At 38.1% G+C, this 21,502-nt stretch overlaps 1 protein-coding gene across 1 annotated transcript; it reads right to left on the bottom strand.

Annotated features, from left to right (window-relative positions):
* Nucleotides 1-84: 84 nt before the first annotated feature.
* LOC134820772 (uncharacterized) lies at nt 85-21,501 on the bottom strand. Its single transcript, XM_063831361.1, has 10 exons — nt 21,424-21,501; nt 15,453-15,567; nt 13,123-13,179; nt 12,431-12,558; nt 10,806-10,969; nt 10,294-10,364; nt 6,165-6,251; nt 3,557-3,669; nt 1,290-1,533; nt 85-707 (listed from the first exon to the last, which is right to left on the bottom strand). The coding sequence occupies exons 2-10, from the start codon at nt 15,549-15,551 to the stop codon at nt 606-608; spliced, it is 1,065 nt and encodes a 354-aa protein (XP_063687431.1). The 5' UTR covers nt 15,552-15,567; nt 21,424-21,501; the 3' UTR covers nt 85-605.
* Nucleotide 21,502: the final 1 nt, after the last annotated feature.

Below are 21,502 nucleotides of genomic sequence, written 5' to 3'. Positions count from 1 at the left end.
TATTCGTTTTTTATTGGCGTCTGACTAAATGAAGGCATTAAAAACAAACAACATGAATCAAGAAACTAGAAATATGCAGCAATTTGAAGAAATCTATATACACGCTAAACGCTTAAAACAAACATACAATAATTATTCCAACCCAGTATCATTAACATTTACTTATAGTTCCATTTCAAAAATAAATAAATCATCGTAATATATTTGCCGGTTTGTGGATGATTCATTCTCAGTCGAGCATTGCAAAGAAAATGTGAATTCTTTTAAACAAAAGAACCTCTCTTGAAAATCTCTGCCTAAAATCAACTGCTGTGAGAAAATTATAATGATTTGAGGAATAATATTACCTCTTGACCGTAAATTCGTTGAGCTCATGATCTTACAAGAATTTAATGGAGATGACTATAACTATAAGTATAACATAAATTAACGAAATGAGCCGCAATGTATGATATGGTGAGTTTGGTGAGTTTGGTCTGTGTTTGAACTTGAAGCGGAAGCCTGGGTCGAGCCAGCAGATTCTAGTGGGTAATATCCGCAACTATTATGGTTCAGTGGTCAATCTATCAGTGAGAAAACTCTGACTTGTCTCTATGGTTCCCAGTTCACATGTCTCCATTATCGAAGCTGTGTCCAGGTACTCTCCCACCGTTTGTAGAGTTAGGGTTCTTCTTTCCTCTCAAGACGAATTGTTGCTTGGAGGTTACCTGGAGGGAGGCAACAGTTCTGAGCAGAATGTAAATTATTTGAACTCACTTCGACATAAAGTTCCACTACCACCTGTATAATTTTAAATCAAATCTCTGTTTGCTGTTACAACTACACTGGTTCCCTAAAAATTCACATCTTCAAATCAAATTGAACTTTGATTACCTGTCCACTGTCGCGGCGCAAATAATAATAATATACGCGTACGGTCATCTAAGCGTCTGTATTTTTATTGCTAGTAGTAGTAGTAGTAGTACAGGTTTTACTACCAGTACCACTACCAGTTTCTGTGTAACAAAACGACAATATCAGAATTCAACTTTAAGACAGTTGGACTCTTATTTAACTTGTTTAAGTAATCCTCAAAACTTCCGCAACAATTCTGCTTAAACTATAACTACGATCTTATGCTATAGGACAATAAAATCGCTCCTAGTCCTATAAAATCGCTTTTAGTCCTAGTCCTACTAAATTCAATCGCCCAAATTTTAAGAAAATTCTTGTGAAAATGGAAAAGGCCCTTTGGGTATGAAATAAACTATGAAATAAAATGTCAACATATTCATCAAATTTATATTTACCTGAAGGTTATTTCCGCCCTTCGAACTTGACGACGAACTTTTCTTCTTTCTCTTCTTCTTTGTAGTGGAGGACTGTTCTTCTTCACTATGGTCTTTCTCGGTGTGGTTCTTCTTTGATCGGAAAGAGCTGAAAAACCCGCCATTTTTCTTTTTTCCTTCTGAAACATCACACGAAGTGTTGGGGCGTTGTGGCAGACCATCATAACAGACGTCAGGGTCACACTCAAACGGCTGTGGACTTGTACTGAGGTAGTAAAACCATTATTAATGATGTTAATGATTAGAAATTGTAAATGAAACTTTTTTGTTTGCTTTTAAGGTTAGGGGTCGTTCACATATTAATAACTCAAACTGAGAGGGGAGGTGTTAAACTTAAAGTTAAACTAATTTTGGACGGGGATGAGGCGTTAAAATTGACCAAAAAGTAATAATGTAAAATGTGAACGACCCCTTACTATTCTTACTGAACAAAACTTTGATTTTAGTGTCAGATGTGAATATTCGTGATATTGGAACTTTATAGTAGATTTGAGTAAATTTGAAATTAAAGTTAACATTTTTAATTGGTATAATTACCTTTCATCATGAAAATCGACAATTTCAAAATGTTGTGTACTAATAGTAGTTGTGTTTTAGTATAAGTTGGTGATATGTGTTTTGATGATTTTGTGCGATGATACCAATTATCAAATTGACGCAGCAAATATAATTTACTTTGGATATGAATTTTTTATATGAATTCAACTGGGCATTATAAAAGTCATTGTGAAAAAATAAGCCGTTGAGTTATGGATGTTTAAAGTTTTTTGCAGTACGCGCAAGACTAAGAGCAGAGTGATAACAATATATGCTTTTTGCGCGCAGTAAATTCTGAAAAAAACGCCTGCGGAGAAAAAAATCAACTAATATAAGTATAACAAACAATAAAAGGGGTTGCTTTTCGGAAAAAACTGCAACCAACACGATAAAAATATTTCAAGGTTTATTCATGATTTGATAAAAGTAGTACAAAAAGTTACACAAAATTTACGCAAAAAGCACACACTTTTTAAAGTTTTTGAAACTTTGACTAATTTGACTGGGTGGCTACGTTACTTTTAAAATTTTATTATTTCTTTAATGTATGCGTATTGCGTATGTGGCATATTAAACATGTTAGTTACCAAAATATGTATGCTTTTCTTAAAATTAACCTCTCGAGATTGTTTACATTCACAAAACAGAGCAACGATCTGGAAGTGGAAGGGTTGACATTGTCAAATGTCAATCAACAAATATGTAAACAAGGATTTTGAAAAAACATTTTATAATAGAATTTAACTTTAAGACAGTTGGACTCTTATTTAACTAATCCTCAAATTAACCTCTCGAGATTGTTTACATCTACAAAACAGAGCAACGATCTGGAAGGGTTGACATTGTCAATCAACAAATATGTAAACAAGGATTTTGAAAAAAACACTTTAACAGAAATTAACTTTAAGACAGTTGGACAGGTTCAAATATTAAAGTTGAGAAAATACAATTTTTTTTGGGAAAAGACAAAAAGTGATAGTAGGAATTTCCACTTGTACGGAAGTTGAGCAGGCGGAGTTTGGAGAATTGGAGTAGCTGATTCTTTAGTTTCCCCGCGGTATAAAGGTCACAGCTGTCCTGGCCTACTCTGTATTCGTGTTCACGCCTGACTATGTTTATGATTGAAACAATTGTTTGACCCTAACCCGTCATTTCATTAAACATGCATACAAACAGTTACACACACACTAGGTCAAGTTCTAGAAGCTCTGCAACATTTTAGATTTCTAATTCAATATTAACATGGGTATTACTATTAGGAACCTTTGCGTTTTAGGCAAGTTGCATTTTCTTTTTCCATTTTCGCGCAAATCTTTTACTGAAAATAAATAATTAGTAACGTATATATAACGTGTAGCGAAGGCATGCCTTAACACTTAATATGGGGATTTCGATTTAAGAAACAAATTTTCTTACAACAATGCTGGCGCGAATTTAGTGCAAATTCCATAAAATTCTTAATAATAATATGACTTTTTTGATTTCTGTTATCTTTGATGTTTGAGGAATCAAAAATTCTCTTCTCGTCAAAAAATTGCGTATACGGTGCAAGGCCAAGGGTGGCGTTTCTCTTGACTACAAATACGAACGATTCCATTTATAACAAGTGCGATGCTGTGAATTGTGAATACTGTCTTTGATGTGAAAATGCGAACTTTATTGACTGTTGGATCATTTTAATGTTTTCGTACCTAAGATTAAATCCATGATCACCGTCGAGTGATCTGTGATGTTCCGGGAATTTAACAAATTTCCTCTTTGATCGGTTGTTCTCCGCTCCATACCCACTGTCCTTACTGTCCGTCTGAAATAGAACAGCTTTGATGAAATTTTGTACAAGGAATTTTCCTTTTGGCCTTAATTGTGTTGGCTAAATTTCTCTTTTGATAGCTAATGAATTTGAGGCTAGGTCGATTGAATATGTCAAAGTCAAACTTATTATATGTCTGTATTTGTAATAAACCTTCCCGAGCAATCTGTTAACCAAAGTTCAAAGGTATACCGAGTTTATTTGCATCAAATTAAACTGTTTAATATATAAATTATAAATATATAGGTATATATTATATATTATATATGCATTTACCTTCCTTTTCGTAATTGTATCTATTAATAAATATCTATTTATAAATTGCGGGTTACAAAATTAGTGTCAGGTAAGTGATATACCACTACCACAAAGTAAGTATACAGCTGTATACAGCTGTATGTTACTGACATATCACAAAATGTAACAGCTTATGTACATCCTCGTGCATTGAAGTCGACCAAGTGACCAAGTGACCACTGACCAAGTGACCGTTGTATTTGAGTCTTAAGACAAGTTTAGTTTTCACAGACAAGAGCTTCTTCTAGCGTTATAAGGGAGACTAAAGCGCAAGTAACTTCCCTGATCAGGCTTATTTTTTTACTGAGCACACTTGTGAGGACAATCAGATTAGCATAACAAAAAACAACAAAAACACCTTCAATTGAAATACATGAACAATCAGTCACTGCTATTTACCAATACATTGAAATTTGGTCTATATACTAATACAATATCAATACAAGGAACAAGTAACAAATATTTTATTTGCCGGACACAAAAAATAACACACTTCAAGACAAAGCACAAAAATTCAGTCATTACTGAAGACGAGTACATCGTTATTCTTAATAGTCCACAAAAACTATGACCTACAGGTCCAACAACATGCGCTAAACTATTTCGACAATTTATTACACAAATCTAGAAAACACAACCGTAAAGCTGGAGATTTTATAAGGTCTCGCTAGGACACATATCAACAGAAGCTTGGATCTTGTATTTAGGTATCCTTTCTCGTAATATTTTTCTATAGGTATCCTTTCTCGTTATAGGTATCCTTTCTCGTAATATCTTTCTCTTAATATATTTTCTCTTAATATATTAAGATACTCGTATTTAGAATTTAAACATCGTTTCTCTGGCATTGCCTACGTTAACCACATTATGTCCCATCAACGTTAAGGCTCTATCCAGCTTCTCTTTTTACAATCCTAAAAATGCACTGATTCTTCTTCTTCTACTCTTTATATTATGATGGTCACAAGACATCGTTCTCATAGGGATCGGGCTTATGGGCTCCTGGAAAAAGGGACATTCTGGAGAAACAGCCTGAATCGATTTCACGGGTTAGTTGCAAGTAGTCATAGTAGTATAGGTTAATAGTTCATTCAGTCAATTTGAATCTAATTGATGGCGTAACTAACCATTTCTAACCCCCTCCCAGCTTGGCTGGCTTACCTAACATGTGAACAATTCCTAACCATAACCCTAACCCCCTCCCCTTGGCTGGCTTACCTAACATGCGAACAATTCCTAACCCTAACCCTAACCCCTCCCCTTGGCTGGCTTACGTAACATGTGAACAATTCCTAACCCTACCCCTAACCCTAACCCCCTCCCCTTGGCTGGCTTACGTAACATCGGATGATCAAATTTGACCATTGTACGTTTTGCATTGCAAAACCACCCACTAAGGGTGAATACGTAGCACAGATGTCATAACAGTTAATTTAATAAATGTTGTGACATCTGTGGCTACGCCTTCAAAAACAAATACCGACTCCGGTATAATAATATTTCATGACGTGTGAACTGTGTCTTCGTCGATTTAAAAGATACCATATTTGGGCATTCCTAGTTCTGGATTCTGTCCCCCATATAATTAATAATCGTAGCTTAATAATAAACCTACGTGACGTCAAGGAAGAAAATTCAATATTTTTTGACTAAATTTGGCATTCTTATCGTTCTCGTGAAGGGAAAACGTACGTATTAACACCTTTCGGCTATCATGAGCTACACAAAATCAAAGTGCAGCTGATTTTAGGAGACAAATGACAGCCTAAGACAGGGTATGTAGAATGGTCGATGTTTTCAGTTTTGTGATTTAAAAAAAAGGAAAAACAATGTCCTGTAATGATTTATTATAGTTTTTAGTCAACTTTTTAACTTACATGTATCATAGATCATATTAATATTATTTGAGAACCAGATTACAAAATTGTGATTCTAATATTTGGTTTGTGATGGAGCTGTGGTTACAGGGAAATCAATCGACTAATATTCCTTATAAGTTTGTTTTTGTACTCATTTGTTAGTTGGTTCAACAGTCAGGACGCTAGTCCCTATAAGAAATAAATCAACATTGAACACATTCCAAGGTACTAACAAACAATCGCTAATTATTAAACTTGGTTATATAAGTTTAGTATAAATAACTTCGCATGATAAAGATCGCATGATAAAATTAAAGTTTTATTCCAAATTACCTCCAGTTTTGAGCTAGGTCTAACGGGATCCTCCATATCGTCGCATGACATCTCTCTGGAAGAATCTTTCTTGGTACTCTGATCGATCTGGAAAATAATTAATCATCAAATTCCATGTTTCAATGTTGGTTCTCGTTACTGCGACTCTTGAATATTTGAGATAATGATGTCTCGAAAATGATGAATAAGGATGTTGTTGCCCGATATGGTACCCTTTAAACAGTTCTAAGATAGGTGACAATCAGAAGCGTGAATATGAAAGCATACAAAATTATTTCACCGCAAGGATTACTAGAATGCGTGATCTCCATGACAACAGTTATCCCTGATGTTTGTACAGGATTAGAGGGAGCAGTTACCTCAGCATGCAAAATTAACATTTGTGTTTAAAACATATATGTAAAATTATATGTAAAATTATATGTAAAATTATATGTAAAATTATATGTAAAATTATATGTAAAATTATATGTAAAATTATATGTAAAATTATATTTAAAATTAGTAAAATTATATGTAAAATTATATGTTTTGAAACAAATTCCACATTAACATTTTGTTCGTTCCAGGTCACGTTTAGGAAACCTTGTAGTGATTCCATCTGTATTCTGTATGCATATACACCTCAGCAGCTCACCAGTCCATATATGGTTATTTATTTGCAGTCATCAAATGCTCCAAATTGTGAAATGCTATGCCCTATGATTTGCATTCTATCGGTGACCAGGTGTATTTCAAATCACAGCTCACACGGTTCATGTGATGACCCTGTTGAAGCTTTACGAAACTCAACATAGGTGACATAGGTAGATGATAGCGTAGTAAGCAAATGGGTTAACGATAGTGCAGTTGCACTATCAAATTCTTTAGTTGATTCTTTAGTGTGAGCGGACTAAGACACGCTAGTATAATAATATGCAAATTTACAGAATACCTGGGTTAAGATCCTACCTCGAGCAAGACATATCTTGTCTGTTATAATGTATGACTATGACTCAACTGATCAGAGTCACATCTGATGACTTCAGTGAAAGGGCTGATGACTTCAGTGAAAGAGCTGGTGACCTAGTGAAAGTGCTGGTGACGATGAGAAAGACCATAAACCAGGGATTCCTTCGGGAGCATGTAAGATTATATCCAAAGTTTGTTCGCCAATGGGGTGTGTCTGGGTGTCAAAGATCTTCAAGGTGGGTGCTACTTGTGATGAACTCTAGAAGGATGGGGTGGTAATACTCGGTCTGGCCGTCTGGAAGCCCATAGAATTCCAGTTCAGAAACCGAGTAAGGAGGTGCGGCTACTGATGAGAAGCCTCCTTAAAGTTTATTTGGGTTAGAAACGACATCTGGGTCCCTACCCTCGCACAAGATTATTCTCAATTTTCTTGTTGTGTCCACAACTATGCATATACACCTCAGCAGCTCACCAGTCCCTATATGGTTATTTATTTGCAGTCATCAAAGGCTCGAAATTGTGAAATGCTATGCCCTATGATTTGCATTCTATCGGTGACCAGGTGTATTTCAAATCACAGCTCACACGGTTCATGTGATGACCCTGTTGAAGCTTTACGAAACTCAACATAGGTGACATAGGTAGATGATAGCGTAGTAAGCAAATGGGTTAACGATAGTGCAGTTGCACTATCAAATTCTTTAGTTGATTCTTTAGTGTGAGCGGACTAAGACACGCTAGTATAATAATATGCAAATTTACAGAATACCTGGGTTAAGATCCTACCTCGAGCAAGACATATCTTGTCTGTTATAATGTATGACTATGACTCAACTGATCTTTTAGATCAATATAGGAACATACTCGGATATCACACTCTCTTTGTTCCACGGGGTTAATTGGGGTTTATGAGGTTGAGGGAGCCAAATAAATTGAAAACTAGAGATTAGCAGACTATTATAGTCACTGCCACCCTTTATTCATGAAACACATTTTCGGTGTGGATCACAAAGCATCACGTGGTTAACCCTAATTTTTTCCAATCCATCGTTGTTGGTAGTGGTAATGTGGTATAGTAGCGTAATGGTAATGTGGCATAGTGGCATAGTGGCATAGTGGCATAGTGGCATAGTGGCATAGTGGCATAGTATGCAGCTGATCTACATCATATGAAAATACAGTTATTCGACCATATTGAATTGGAAACCTGCACCTTGGATGACCAATGACCATTGACTATCATCACATCGTCCAATCATTATGTTCACACAATATAATGTGACAGGCTTGTCTCTCATTCCACCATCCACCATCCACCATCCACCATCCACCATCCACCATCAACCATCCACCATCCACCATCCACCATCCACCATCCACCATCCACCATCCACCATCCACCATCCACCATCCACCATCCACCATCCACCATCCACCATCCACCATCCACCATCCACCATCCACCATCCACCATCCACCATCCACCATCCACCATCCACCATCCACCATCCACCATCCACCATCCACCATCCACCATCCACCATCCACCATCCACCATCCACCATCCACCATCCACCATCCACCATCCACCATCCACCATCCACCATCCACCATCCACCATCCACCATCCACCATCCACCATCCACCATCCACCATCCACCATCCACCATCCACCATCCACCATCCACCATCCACCATCCACCATCCACCATCCACCATCCACCATCCACCATCCACCATCCACCATCCACCATCCACCATCCACCATCCACCATCCACCATCCACCATCCACCATCCACCATCCACCATCCACCATCCACCATCCACCATCCACCATCCACCATCCACCATCCACCATCCACCATCCACCATGCCTTCACTGGTTGTTCTGGTTAGCTATTCAGCATTTCATAAAACCTACGTATCTGTATGTTGTCCACGAACTTTCAACCACGTCGACCCATGCGATTCTCAGTACGAACATTTAGTTGTCCGGTTCTAATTTGCTGAACGTTGGGAACTCTCAAACACTTAACCGACCTCTGACGTCAATGACTAAATGTTAATGATATGCTATATCGCAGGCTGAGAAACTTAGTTCCACTTCACCGAATCCTTCTCGAACAATCTCAACCTATTACAGACAAAATTACTTTAAGAAAATGGTACAATTGCATCACTTAAACTGGTGTCGAGACACATGCACGTCTGACGTCAATCGGATAAATGATTTGTAAAATGTTGTTTATTTCAATTAATAGTGGACTCAAAAATTTATATCAACCAATGATCGGCGATCGTCATACGTTGAAACTTGAACTTGAAGGAAGTGGCAACCCTATTAACTAGCCGCCAGACCTTATTAAGAAGATGGCGTTCATTTTTTGGTTGATGACCTATAAAACTTCAGTAAAACCACCATTTTCAACCGCGGACAATCGTAACTCGTACTACTACTCTCTCTACGTCTTGATTAATTTCTCATAGTCTCATAGTTCCAGTAATTATCCACCTTTATTACTAAGCGGTTGCTCGAGTATCGAACCCTGTCTCGACTCCTTCAGTTCTAATCTGCGTTGTAGTGACGGCATGGCAGTAATATGGTTGTGCCTGTAACGATTGTACAGACTACAAGTTGTTGTTAAAAGATCGCTGATTACCAGCACGCATAAATCGGTAAATGGCAACACAATAAAGCAGCTTGGTAGCTCTTCATCGCGAGAGAGGGGTGGCCAGTTCTGATGATGGTGATGCAGAACGCTGAGACGTTCTTTTAACCGAAAATACAATAAAAACTTCGTGGCAGGCAGTCTGAAAGTGGATTGTGACGTCAAGGATATATATTGAGGAGCAGCCACTATCTTGTCGGTAATGGAACCATGCTGATCGGCCTCTTAATTAAAGCTGACTGGATGGTGTTACTTTTTGATGGAAGAGTTATGCAATTTTTAGTCCATATGATGTTCGTGTGTGTTCTCATGGGTTGAAAGTAATCTAAAAGCAGTCATCTTAGAAGCTCAACACCGTTTTAGTTTATGAGAAAAATAGATAACGTTTTTACAAGCATATCCATTAATTAAGAAATTATCAATAAATTAACAGATTAGCGGGAAATTAGCGGGTAATTAGCGGGTAATTAGCGGTTAATTAGCGGGTAATTAGCGGGTCATTACTTACTGGTAACATGTTGTTAGAGCTCACTGAGCAGAAACTGCTGGCTCGCAAATCCATGCTATCATCATCCCCATCTGAAGATAAATTGGTAAAAATGTTTTTTCATAATTTGGAAATTCGTAATTTAAAATGCAGAAATTTTGATTAGATTGTAGACGGGACCCATACCTGAAGTTCTGTTATGAACTCAGGTAAGAGGTCACGAAATCAGTAGTCAGAAGCGATACCAGCACATAAAGATTTTTAATACAGTAAACAATGATTTTGCAGGTTGCATTCCTAGAAAAAAAAACCTGGCAACGACCGCTCATGATACTTTTCCAAGCTCACACAAGTGTAAGCGAGACTGGTCGGATTTTGCAGGGAGAAAAAGCTAAAGGGGTGATCAGTCGAAAAAGTATGAAAGAGACTAAAAAATCTGCATCTAACCTGATTTATATTCGCATCAAAAATCCGCATCAGCAAGAATGAAAAAAAAACAAAAAAAGCAGGAAGCCTGGAAGCCTCTCTCTCACCTGTGGTCACAAAACTCTGATCCTTAGTAAGGAGCTTATCCTCCTCTCCCTCCTCCTTCTTATTAACCCTCAGCAGTTGTAGTCTCAGCGCCTCTTCCGCATCTCGTTGCGCCTCAAACTCCTCCGCCATCTCCTTCAACGTGCGAGTGTACTCCGGACGTTTTCTGAGGGAAACAGTCACTATTTTAACAAAGGAGTATCATTAATTCATTTATTAGTAAGATATGATAAAAGACACTTGTTTCGGCGCTCAGGAATCAAGTTTATGGCGGTTTATAATCTCATTGGAAATTGTCTTCCTCATTTTATATTTTATAACCCTGTATTTTATAGCACTTATAACAATTCTATGTGCCAAATCTAGGGTAGGTAAAATGCTAGACGCTATCCTCTCGGGGGCCACTAGCTCGTGCTATGTAAGCAACTGATACAGTATAAGATTTGGGAAATGTAAACTGTCTTTGGCAAACAGGTGGCACAGTTGATGTACGTTTAAAGTACAGGTTACGCAAGGTAATAGCTTGCGGTCATTTAACACCTAGTTGACGCTCCGCACGGTTGACGTTGAATTACATATTGCAATTCATGGATTGTAGAGAAATCTGTTAAATTTTATGGGTACTTTAGGTGGTTAGAAAGTGTGTTAACTGTGTTAATTGTACACTGTACAGTGTTCAATAAATGCCGTCTAATCTTTATAAGTTTGTCTGTTTGTCAGTTTGTACGTTTCTAATCTCTGTATGTTTGTCAGTTCTTAAGTTTGTCTGTTAGCCAGTTTGTACGTTTCTAATCTCTGTATGTTTGTCAGTTCTTTAGTTTGTCTGTTTGTCAGTTTGTACGTTTCTAATCTCTGTATGTTTGTCAGTTCTTTAGTTTGTCTGTTTGTCAGTTTGTACGTTTCTAATCTCTGTATGTTTGTCAGTTCTTTAGTTTGTCTGTTAGCCAGTTTGTACGTTTCTAATCTCTGTATGTTTGTCAGTTCTTTAGTTTGTCTGTTTGCCAGTTTGTACGTTTCTAATCTCTGTATGTTTGTCAGTTCTTAAGTTTGTCTGTTAGCCAGTTTGTACGTTTCTAATCTCTGTATGTTTGTCAGTTCTTTAGTTTGTCTGTTTGCCAGTTTGTACGTTTCTAATCTCTGTATGTTTGTCAGTTCTTTAGTTTGTCTGTTTTCCAGTTTGTACGTTTCTAATCTCTGTATGTTTGTCAGTTCTTTAGTTTGTCTGTTTTCCAGTTTGTACGTTTCTAATCTCTGTATGTTTGTCAGTTCTTTAGTTTGTCTGTTTGTCAGTTTGTACGTTTCTAATCTCTGTATGTTTGTCAGTTCTTAAGTTTTTCAGTTTGCCAGTTTGTCTGTTTGCCAGTTTGTCTGTTTGCCAGTTTGTCTGTTTGCCAGTTTGTATGTTTGTCAGTTCTTTAGTTTGTCTGTTAACCAGTTTGTACGTTTCTAATCTCTATATGTTTGTCTGTTTGCCAGTTTGTCTGTTTGCCAGTTTGTCTGTTTGCCAGTTTGTCTGTTAGCCAGTTTGTCTGTTTGCCAGTTTGTCTGTTAGCCAGTTTGTCTGTTAGCCAGTTTGTCTGTTTGTCAGTTCTTTAGTTTGCCAGTTTGTCTGTTTGCCAGTTTGTACCTGATATCACACGTCTCCCAGCCGCTCTGGTGTTTCTCAGAGGCATCTTCACCGTGGTCTACTGAGCTATGTTTGGAGAGAGTGTGACTGCTTGATTTATACCCTATTTCACCCGGCAGTGCGCCTACCTGAAATAAAGTTATTTATGTAGGAGTTAAAAGAAATAATGTTATTTCTTTTAACTCCTTCTTCTGTTTTACTTCTGTTTTAACATCCAGCAAACAGACTCCATGAAGGGATATCAATTGAAATTGTTGTCGGGAGTGCATTTTAAAAATTGGATACGTGTAATGTGTATGAATCAATAAATAAACAAGGATAGCATAATGTTAGTAGAACTGGTAAAGGGAGGAGATTTAAGCACTTAAACAATTCTCTTCAAAGCTGTTACTGGACCTCTTTAATTCTCCTTACTATGCTTGCATCGCAAAAAGGATAGCTCAGGGTTTTATTGCAGCAGCATATCAAGTTTAAATGCATGTAAATTATTGCTACATGGCTTAACTTGTTTAAGTAGGGCAAAATACAAAAAAAGTTCTTGAAATAAGTCGATTTCTTAAATTTTAATAAAAAAATGGGATGAAATGTAAATAGAATGATTGCTATCTGGCATTGTAACTTAGGAAAGGGTTCTCAGATCACAAAATTAATAGAGCTGGCAGGAGTAGCGATAATTTGAATATTTTTCTTACAAGGAATTCATTTTTGGCTGGTTGGCTCTCCTGGCTGATGGATGTCCCTTCTTCTTCCTGATTTCAAAATAGTTAATGATAATTAAGCCGATTATTGTAATTTTATTAGGAAAACACAGCAATTAAGCCGATTATTATAAAATTATTAAAAAAGTACAGCAATTAAGCCGATTATTATAATTTAACTAAAAAATCACAGCAACTTGTGGTAATTCCGATTATGATATGATTTGAAGCTTGACGAAAATATTTAAACAAAAATAAGAAAATGTTCAGCTAAAGGTGTGGCAAAAATTTGTCAAAAAAGACAAGCCTTGTTGTTTGCATTCTTTGTTATCGCTACCTATTATTTTTTAAAAGTCAAATTTACCAGGTTTCTTCATTATGAATCTCAGAATATGATGATTGACTAGTGTAACCCGGCCTTCGGCCGGGATTTCACTGCCGCAGTTAAAAAGGGTAGGAGCATTTACCCGTTGAGTCAGAACCCGCATTAGGTGAGCAATTCTATTCGGAGTGCCCTCACGTATCCAATGGTATCTTAAACAATAGTAATAGTATCTTAAACAATAATCAATAGAAATTAACCCTTAACACCACACCCGCCTATCATATTTGTGAACACGCATAACATTGTCGTATGAAAGTATGAACTCTCTCTCTCTGCAGTCCAAACAGTTCCCCCTCCCCTAATAAGATTATAGTATAGACAGCGAATCTTACCCGGGTAACTCAATTACACTAATTATGCAGCTACATATATATATATGCGAGCCCCGTAACTCTTACCGTTCTGCTCAAGCCATTTTATGTAACATTTGTGGTACAAAACCATCAATTAAACCACCTACCAACGACCGATTTAAAAAACCTTTATCATTTAACTTCGTCAGAGTTTTGTCGGCACTTTACCGAAAAAATCAGTCCCGCAACTCTTACCGTTTTCTTGATTAAGCCGCTCGGAAATTACAAACAGACAGACAGACACACATTCTGGGATTATTAGTTAGATGATACGGTAAGGATTTGAATGTTGCCATTTTCCAGACATCGGCGATTTTAGAACCATTACGTATTTTCAATAAATACTGCCGAAAGATTACGGATACTATCAAAAGATTTAAATATTTTGTCACGGATACATGTACTGTACACGAGCATTTATGAAACATAATCATAATCATCACGAGACATAATTATACTGAAATGATCAAGTCGGAAAAATGAGTTAAAGCTTGCTCGTGGCAATTAAAATCAAAATGTATTACATTTTAAAAGTTTTCACTTGAAAGCTCAATCACTTGATAGTTAAGCCGACTCAAATCGCCTTTACCAATCATATCGCTTTTCCAAAAGACTCAAACTGGTAATTTTGTCAAAATGTTGCTACACTCATGACATTTGGAATCAGTGTATAGTTTAATGAAGTAATGACCGAGTTAATGGTGGGAACATCCTTGTCTCGACAGCTCGGTTATTACTCAAACTTTCTCAACTTGAATAGTGAATACAAGAAAATGCCCGCTGTCTGTAAAGCAGTCGTTATTCAAACTTTATCATAAACTGCTCAAGGATGAAGGAAATGGCTAAATTTTAGAGTTAAACAAATAGCAGTATGGTTTATAATTAAATACGTTTTGTCCCAGATTGATATACAGTTTATGTAGACGCTGTTTAATTTAAAATGAGCCCAAGTTTAAATGGTTTAGATAGTGTCATGCGAGGCTTTAAATATTCACAAATTCACTTTAAATGGTTCTTACGCCTACTGCCTTATAAACGGATTAACAGGATACTAATCTGTCCCTGTCCCTGTCCCTGTCCCTGTCCCTGTCCCTGTCCCTGTCCCTGTCCCTGTCCCTGTCCCTGTCCCTGTCCCTGTCCCTGTCCCTGTCCCTGTCCCTGTCCCTGTCCCTGTCCCTGTCCCTGTCCCTGTCCCTGTCCCTGTCCCTGTCCCTGTCCCTGTCCCTGTCCCTGTCCCTGTCCCTGTCCCTGTCCCTGTCCCTGTCCCTGTCCCTGTCCCTGTCCCTGTCCCTGTCCCTGTCCCTGTCCCTGTCCCTGTCCCTGTCCCTGTCCCTGTCCCTGTCCCTGTCCCTGTCCCTGTCCCTGTCCCTGTCCCTGTCCCTGTCCCTGTCCCTGTCCCTGTCCCTGTCCCTGTCCCTGTCCCTGTCCCTGTCCCTGTCCCTGTCCCTGTCCCTGTCCCTGTCCCTGTCCCTGTCCCTGTCCCTGTCCCTGTCCCTGTCCCTGTCCCTGTCCCTGTCCCTGTCCCTGTCCCTGTCCCTGTCCCTGTCCCTGTCCCTGAACAATACTCTAAAGTCTAAATAACGTACCGGGGTGGGAGAGTGCGGTGGTTTGCCGTCTGCGTACCAGTTGTTGCAGCACAGTACCGTGTCACACAGCTCTATGCTCAGTGCGTTCAGAAAGTCCATCGTCAGACATGAGGCCCTGTGTGGGGTGACATGTCGTTGATATTTCGCGTAGTACATTTAGCGATGTGATCATTGTCATTTCATTTTAAATCTACAATACAGCCCATTCAATGATTATTATCAGATGTTATATTTTGCTCTCAAAACATCGCATCTTGTGAACTTTGCAATAAGACGCCACGGAAATGGTTTAAAACAATAATTTAGACTACTGAAATTCGGCTGACAATCTGAAAACACAGATCAATTTTACATAAACACAATGAAATTCGACAATCTTTACAGACACTCTAGAGCTGAAAGTTGTCCTTTGGAAGTTTGTAAAGTTAACTTAGTAATTGTTCCGGCATAACGACATAACACTTCATATAATTGGCCAATTCTAAGCACTTAATTAGAACATGAGAACAATCTATTAAAACGATATAATATATATTGGCTTAATTCCATTTGTGATTTACTCATATGAATAGCAACTAGGCAACTATGAGAAACACTCGAGATTTGAATTAAAGCTGTGATGTTAGACCACGCATGATACATTTTTTACCATAAACTTCGAAGAACTTTAATATGACAAAGAATTCAGTCTGGTAGGGATAAATATAATAAATAAACATTGGCAAAATAATTTCTTTCGTTAAAAATAAATTTAACATGATCTGATTAATGTCGACAGAACCTAGTTCGATATTTACGAAATATTCAAATTATTATCTTAAACCAGTTTATAATATCCAATTCCATTGTGCTTATCCATCCTTTCTACCAGCATCTGTAATAAGTTATGAACTGTTATGTAATAAGTTATGAACTGTGCCAGCTTTTGTTTAGGGGAGAGGAAAAGTCGTCATTGAGCTCCAAAAACCATTCTAAAATAAACGGTAACGGTTTCCTTAGTAGTACAACATTTTCGAGGCCACGCTTTACAGCAGGATGCAACAAATGTATGGGTACAGTCGGTGAATGCTAGTTAAGCTAATGATCAGTCATAGTACAGCATGTCTAGTAGACACAGCATGTCTAGTAGACATTGTCTACACTACGCTCGGGGTGGATCCCAGGATCCTGCTATGTTGTTACCGAGTGCATGTAAGATGCTTTATAATGTTTAAGTTTAACTGAAAATGTGCGATTTCTGGGCATTCGGTTTACGCCGATCGAAAAGTTTCGAAACCTGGGTAGGGCATCATAAAATTATAAGGTTCAGTAGTAGGCCAGGATATATAGTTTGGGCAGTCGAATTTAGTTGACGAAAAAATAGTCGATCGAAACAGTCCACTTTGATGGAATGATTGTCTGCCCGAATTTAGTGTGTAACCAACCGTATTCATGCAAATTTTGAAAAGGTTGGTATTCATGAATACCACTTAGCTAAACAATAAAAAATATGGATAGTTTAAATACTTAATCCAACACTTTCATCAATCTTAATAAGGAACTCAAAGTTCTGTATCTGCATATAGATAGATTATACATCTATATCGATTAGATATCTGCAAATCATTAAGCTATTGAAGAAAAGAGACGCTTAAAACGGAAGTGACTGACAAGGCAGGACTGGCTTCCCGTTTTCTCACGTACTGTTTGGAAATTCCTTCAACCACGGTTGACGATGAGGTTTGGTATTTAAACAGATTTGGTAACAAACAGAAGAAAGCGCTGTGCCAAAAAAGGTTGCTTCTCAAACATGCGGTATAAACATAATGACATTGAAGTTAATGCGCCATAACCACATTAGATTCAATCATGCACTTCATTTAACTTCACATAACGTAGCAATGTAGAACATGGCAGCCTAAATAAAACTGTCTTTAGTCTTTTATATTCGTGTAGATTCTAGATGTATTACGTGCATTGGAAAGCTCCCGACCTCATCCTCTCAGTTTGACAAATTTAAAAAAAATAGTCAGAAAGAAATGAAGCGCTGTTGGTATGAGGAGGGAGGAGGGAGGAGGGAGGAGGGAGGAGGGAGGAGGGAGGAGGGAGGAGGGAGGAGGGAGGAGGGAGGAGGGAGGAGGGAGGAGGGAGGAGGGAGGAGGGAGGAGGGAGGAGGGAGGAGGGAGGAGGGAGGAGGGAGGAGGGAGGAGGGAGGAGGGAGGAGGGAGGAGGGAGGAGGGAGGAGGGAGGAGGGAGGAGGGAGGAGGGAGGAGGGAGGAGGGAGGAGGGAGGAGGGAGGAGGGAGGAGGGAGGAGGGAGGAGGGAGGAGGGAGGAGGGAGGAGGGAGGAGGGAGGAGGGAGGAGGGAGGAGGGAGGAGGGAGGAGGGATCTAATAGCCTATTAGGTATCTTGAAATTCTGTCAAAAATTAAAAAGGAAACCAACACAAAATTGAAAAATTTTGAAGAAAAAACGTAACAAAATTAAAGAAGTCAAAAATAAAAACAACGCCAAATTCAAATATTTAGATAGTAAAAACCAAAAGTTGAATATATACGACAGCAAAATTCAAAGTCCGTGACATCACGCTTGTATTTAAGTAGTTTAACGGTTCCTGATCTGCCTGGTTATATTAGTGATCATGCGGTAATCAATGTTAACTATAGGTATGATAATTACGATAATACAAATGAACCAATCTTTGTATCCTGATTAGCAATAGTTCACTTAGAACAGTTACAAATCATATTTTGTGTAATTTATTGTTCATGAAAAAATCCAAAAATTATCAAATGGATTGAATCCTTTCTGTCAGACCGGAAGCAGGCTGTAGTGTCACCTCACCATTATCCTCAGGTCAACCCAGCAGTCCTCTCACAATTATCCTCAGATCAACCCAGCAGTCACCTCACCATTATCCTCAGGTCAACCCAGCAGTCACCTCACCATTATCCTCAGGTCAACCCAGCAGTCACCTCACCATTATCCTCAGGTCAACCCAGCAGTCACCTCACCATTATCCTCAGGTCAACCCAGCAGTCACCTCACCATTATCTTCAGGTCAACCCAGCAGTCACCTCACCATTATCTTCAGGTCAACCCAGCAGTCACCTCACCATTATCCTCAGGTCAACCCAGCAGTCACCTCACCATTATCCTCAGGTCAACCCAGCAGTCACCTCACCATTATCTTCAGGTCAACCCAGCAGTCACCTCACCATTATCCTCAGGTCAACCCAGCAGTCACCTCACCATTATCCTCTGCAGGTCTACACCAGACATAGATTCTTCTCCAGTGTTCAACATACCTCCTCCTCAACTCCTCTTTCCTACATATCAATATAACAGGATACAAGGCTGCATAAATTAGAGGCATTGTGAACTCAGTGAATCCTAGTCCCACTCCCAAATCAACTACCTCATTATCCGTGAGTTGTTTGATTCCATGATGGTATGAAAGGTAAATAAAATAGAAGGCTGCAATGGCACCAACGTACGCAGTACTGCAGATGAAGAAGAGGATTGATACACATAGGACAGTGATAGAGACATGGCGGGCGGAGTCCGATCTCAGTGAGGAGACTTCATCATCATCTCCATGTAGTGATCGCTTTAAGTATACCACCTGTATTATCATAGAGAGCATGACTATCGGGGGCACCAAAAAGTAAACAACTTCGAAGGAGAGCCCGATACCGTCTATTAAAGCAGCTTGATTCCCCATACTCATGTGGTCTCCGTCACATCTTGAACCTCTTGATTCATCTGGCATACAATATAAGGTGGCCATTGTAACGCTTCCCGGTATCATGAAAATATACAGCACGTAGAGATACAGGTAAGCACTTTTAGTTTTCCCATCAGAAAAGTTTAGACTAGGTATTTTGAAAATGAACATGATAGCATCTGAAGCGTGAAGCAGGGCTATGGCAATGCAAAAGCAATTCATCACTTTCGTTAAACGCTCAGAATTCAGCCTGGTGAAAGGGTTGACAACTTTTACAGTGATAGAGATGGTCATCACTAAATTGAACACTTTGGACCAATTCACACCAGGGAGGGCAGTTAGCATGTAGTAAACTAAGCTCTTATAAAGAACTGTCACCTCAACCAGTCCTGTGAACGCTAGAATACTTATCACTGAGAGTACCAACTCTCCTTGTGCTCTGAGAATGTCAGACAGGGCAATACCCATGAACAAACTGGGGATCAGCTTGTTTCTGTCCTTGTAGTAGTTGACAAAGATGCCGATGTTTTGGAGTATCACTATCAGACTCAAAGGTATGGTGACCGGGGCTAAGTAGAAGAATGCTCCTTTGAATACGAGGACCACGTGATGGTCACTAATAAACTTCACATTCGACTGATTCATAACGGAGCTGATGGGCGAAGTCGTTTATAAGGCGCTAAGGTAACAGTAATAGCAAGCATGGGATAGGTGAAAATATCAGGGTTTCCACTTTTTAACAAAGCGAAAATAGTTCTTTTAAAAACTCGGATATACTAATAACGTATTAATTGACAACTACCATAGTACCATAGTTTACAAAACGGCCGAGTAATGAATTAGTTACCGGGTTATGTACTAGTCACTTACGTGTTAACCGTCGCAAACGCGTAATTTTAGTGTGACAATCGGTCGAATAATTCAGTGTTTAAGTTTGTCTGCTTCAAAAAACGAGTTTTATCGTACCAAGAGGTGTTTAAATAATATCAAATAATAATATTATATAATTAAGTAATTAGTTCAGCTTCGGTAGCAGATTTTAATTCAAACTTATGTCATGAAGCTAAAGGAAATTTCACTATGCTGCCAAACAATTGTGAGCTGTGAGTTTGAGGGTTCGATGGTGGTGCACTACACAAATTATAACTACCGATGATGGATCAGAAGTTTTAAATTCGATATGGAATGGTGAATATCAAAATACTAAGACAGTGTACCATTAAGGTTTTGGACGCAACAAAATGAAATGACTTATGATACGACATGATTGATAGTATATGCATCATAACAACCAAAAGTAATAAGAACAGATGGATGGAGCTGCAATCAGAGAACCAGTAAGATATGCGTGATACAAGCCTATCATGTACTATCATTAAGTCTTATAATGGAATTGGTTAAGCTAGGTCACAGTTATTATTTAGTATTCGCTGACTAGACAACAGATTAGGACGAGGAATTGTTTTGAATTTTAATATCGCCCGTTATTATTCAATAATGTATATATCATACATTCCTGGCATGTAATAATGGTTATACAAAGCGGCATGCTACATAGTTAAGCATGTGTTTTAGTTTACCGATTACCGGTTACGGGTTAATTATAAATCATTATTTTTGTATGTAGAATTAATCATATTGGATGTAGAAATGAAGTCAATGGTATTGGTTTATGGTTTTGGTTGGGAAAATTAACCGTGTCGCGTTGTGTATTCGCGGCGATATCATTTTTATAGATAAATTCGAATATAAACGATGAGTGATACAAATAAAAATGAATTTACAGGAATAAAATGAATTAACAGGAATAAAATGAAGAATATATTCAGAGAACTGAAATGGGAATGGTAGTACTAGTACCATCCCAAAAATAAAATGACTAGCTTTGAAAAATTCTAAAGAAATGTTGGAGACTACAAACTATAGAGAATTTATCTACTCAAGATTTGCTTTCATGAAATCTGAGTCATTAAGTTTTAAAAAAAATTGTTATTCCTGGTTAAAATTTCAAAAAGTCGGAGACGAGACGGCTAAGATTATTCTGAAGAAACTCCCAAAATACTTCTAAAATTGTACAATTTTACTGAGATAATCCGTCTAACTTCTAAGGTCTAACTAATGCACGGATATAAAATAAGATCGAAAATTCCTATTCGAGTCAAAGCAGTGAATCGATATTTGCCACCATGTTTTATATTTTTGAAATGAAGTTATTCGTATAATTTATAAAACGGAGTCATTATAACACTACTGATCAGTAACTTACCTCAGTTTAGAGCAAGAAGCTTCTTTCTTTCGCTTTGGTCTACGTGAGCGAGATTTTGAAGATAAAGTTTCACCACTAG

The sequence above is a fragment of the Bolinopsis microptera genome, chromosome 9 (assembly GCF_026151205.1).
Source record: "Bolinopsis microptera isolate Bmic1 chromosome 9, MBARI_Bmic_1.0, whole genome shotgun sequence".
NCBI lineage: Eukaryota > Metazoa > Ctenophora > Tentaculata > Lobata > Bolinopsidae > Bolinopsis > Bolinopsis microptera.
Note: the sequence above shows the minus strand (reverse complement) of the source record. Positions and strands in the feature narration are given on the sequence as shown.

What these genes read in the sequence shown, in the direction of transcription:
- LOC134820772 (XM_063831361.1), bottom strand. Translation starts at nt 15,551, where the DNA reads ATGGACTTTCTGAACGCACTGAGCATAGAGCTGTGTGACACGGTACTG. An exon ending in TCAGAGTTTTGTGACCACAG is followed by an intron (nt 10,365 to 10,805) that starts GTGAGAGAGAGG and finishes ATTTATCTTCAG; the next exon opens with ATGGGGATGATGATAGCATG. An exon ending in GATCATGGATTTAATCTTAG is followed by an intron (nt 1,534 to 3,556) that starts GTACGAAAACAT and finishes TTACTACCTCAG; the next exon opens with TACAAGTCCACAGCCGTTTG.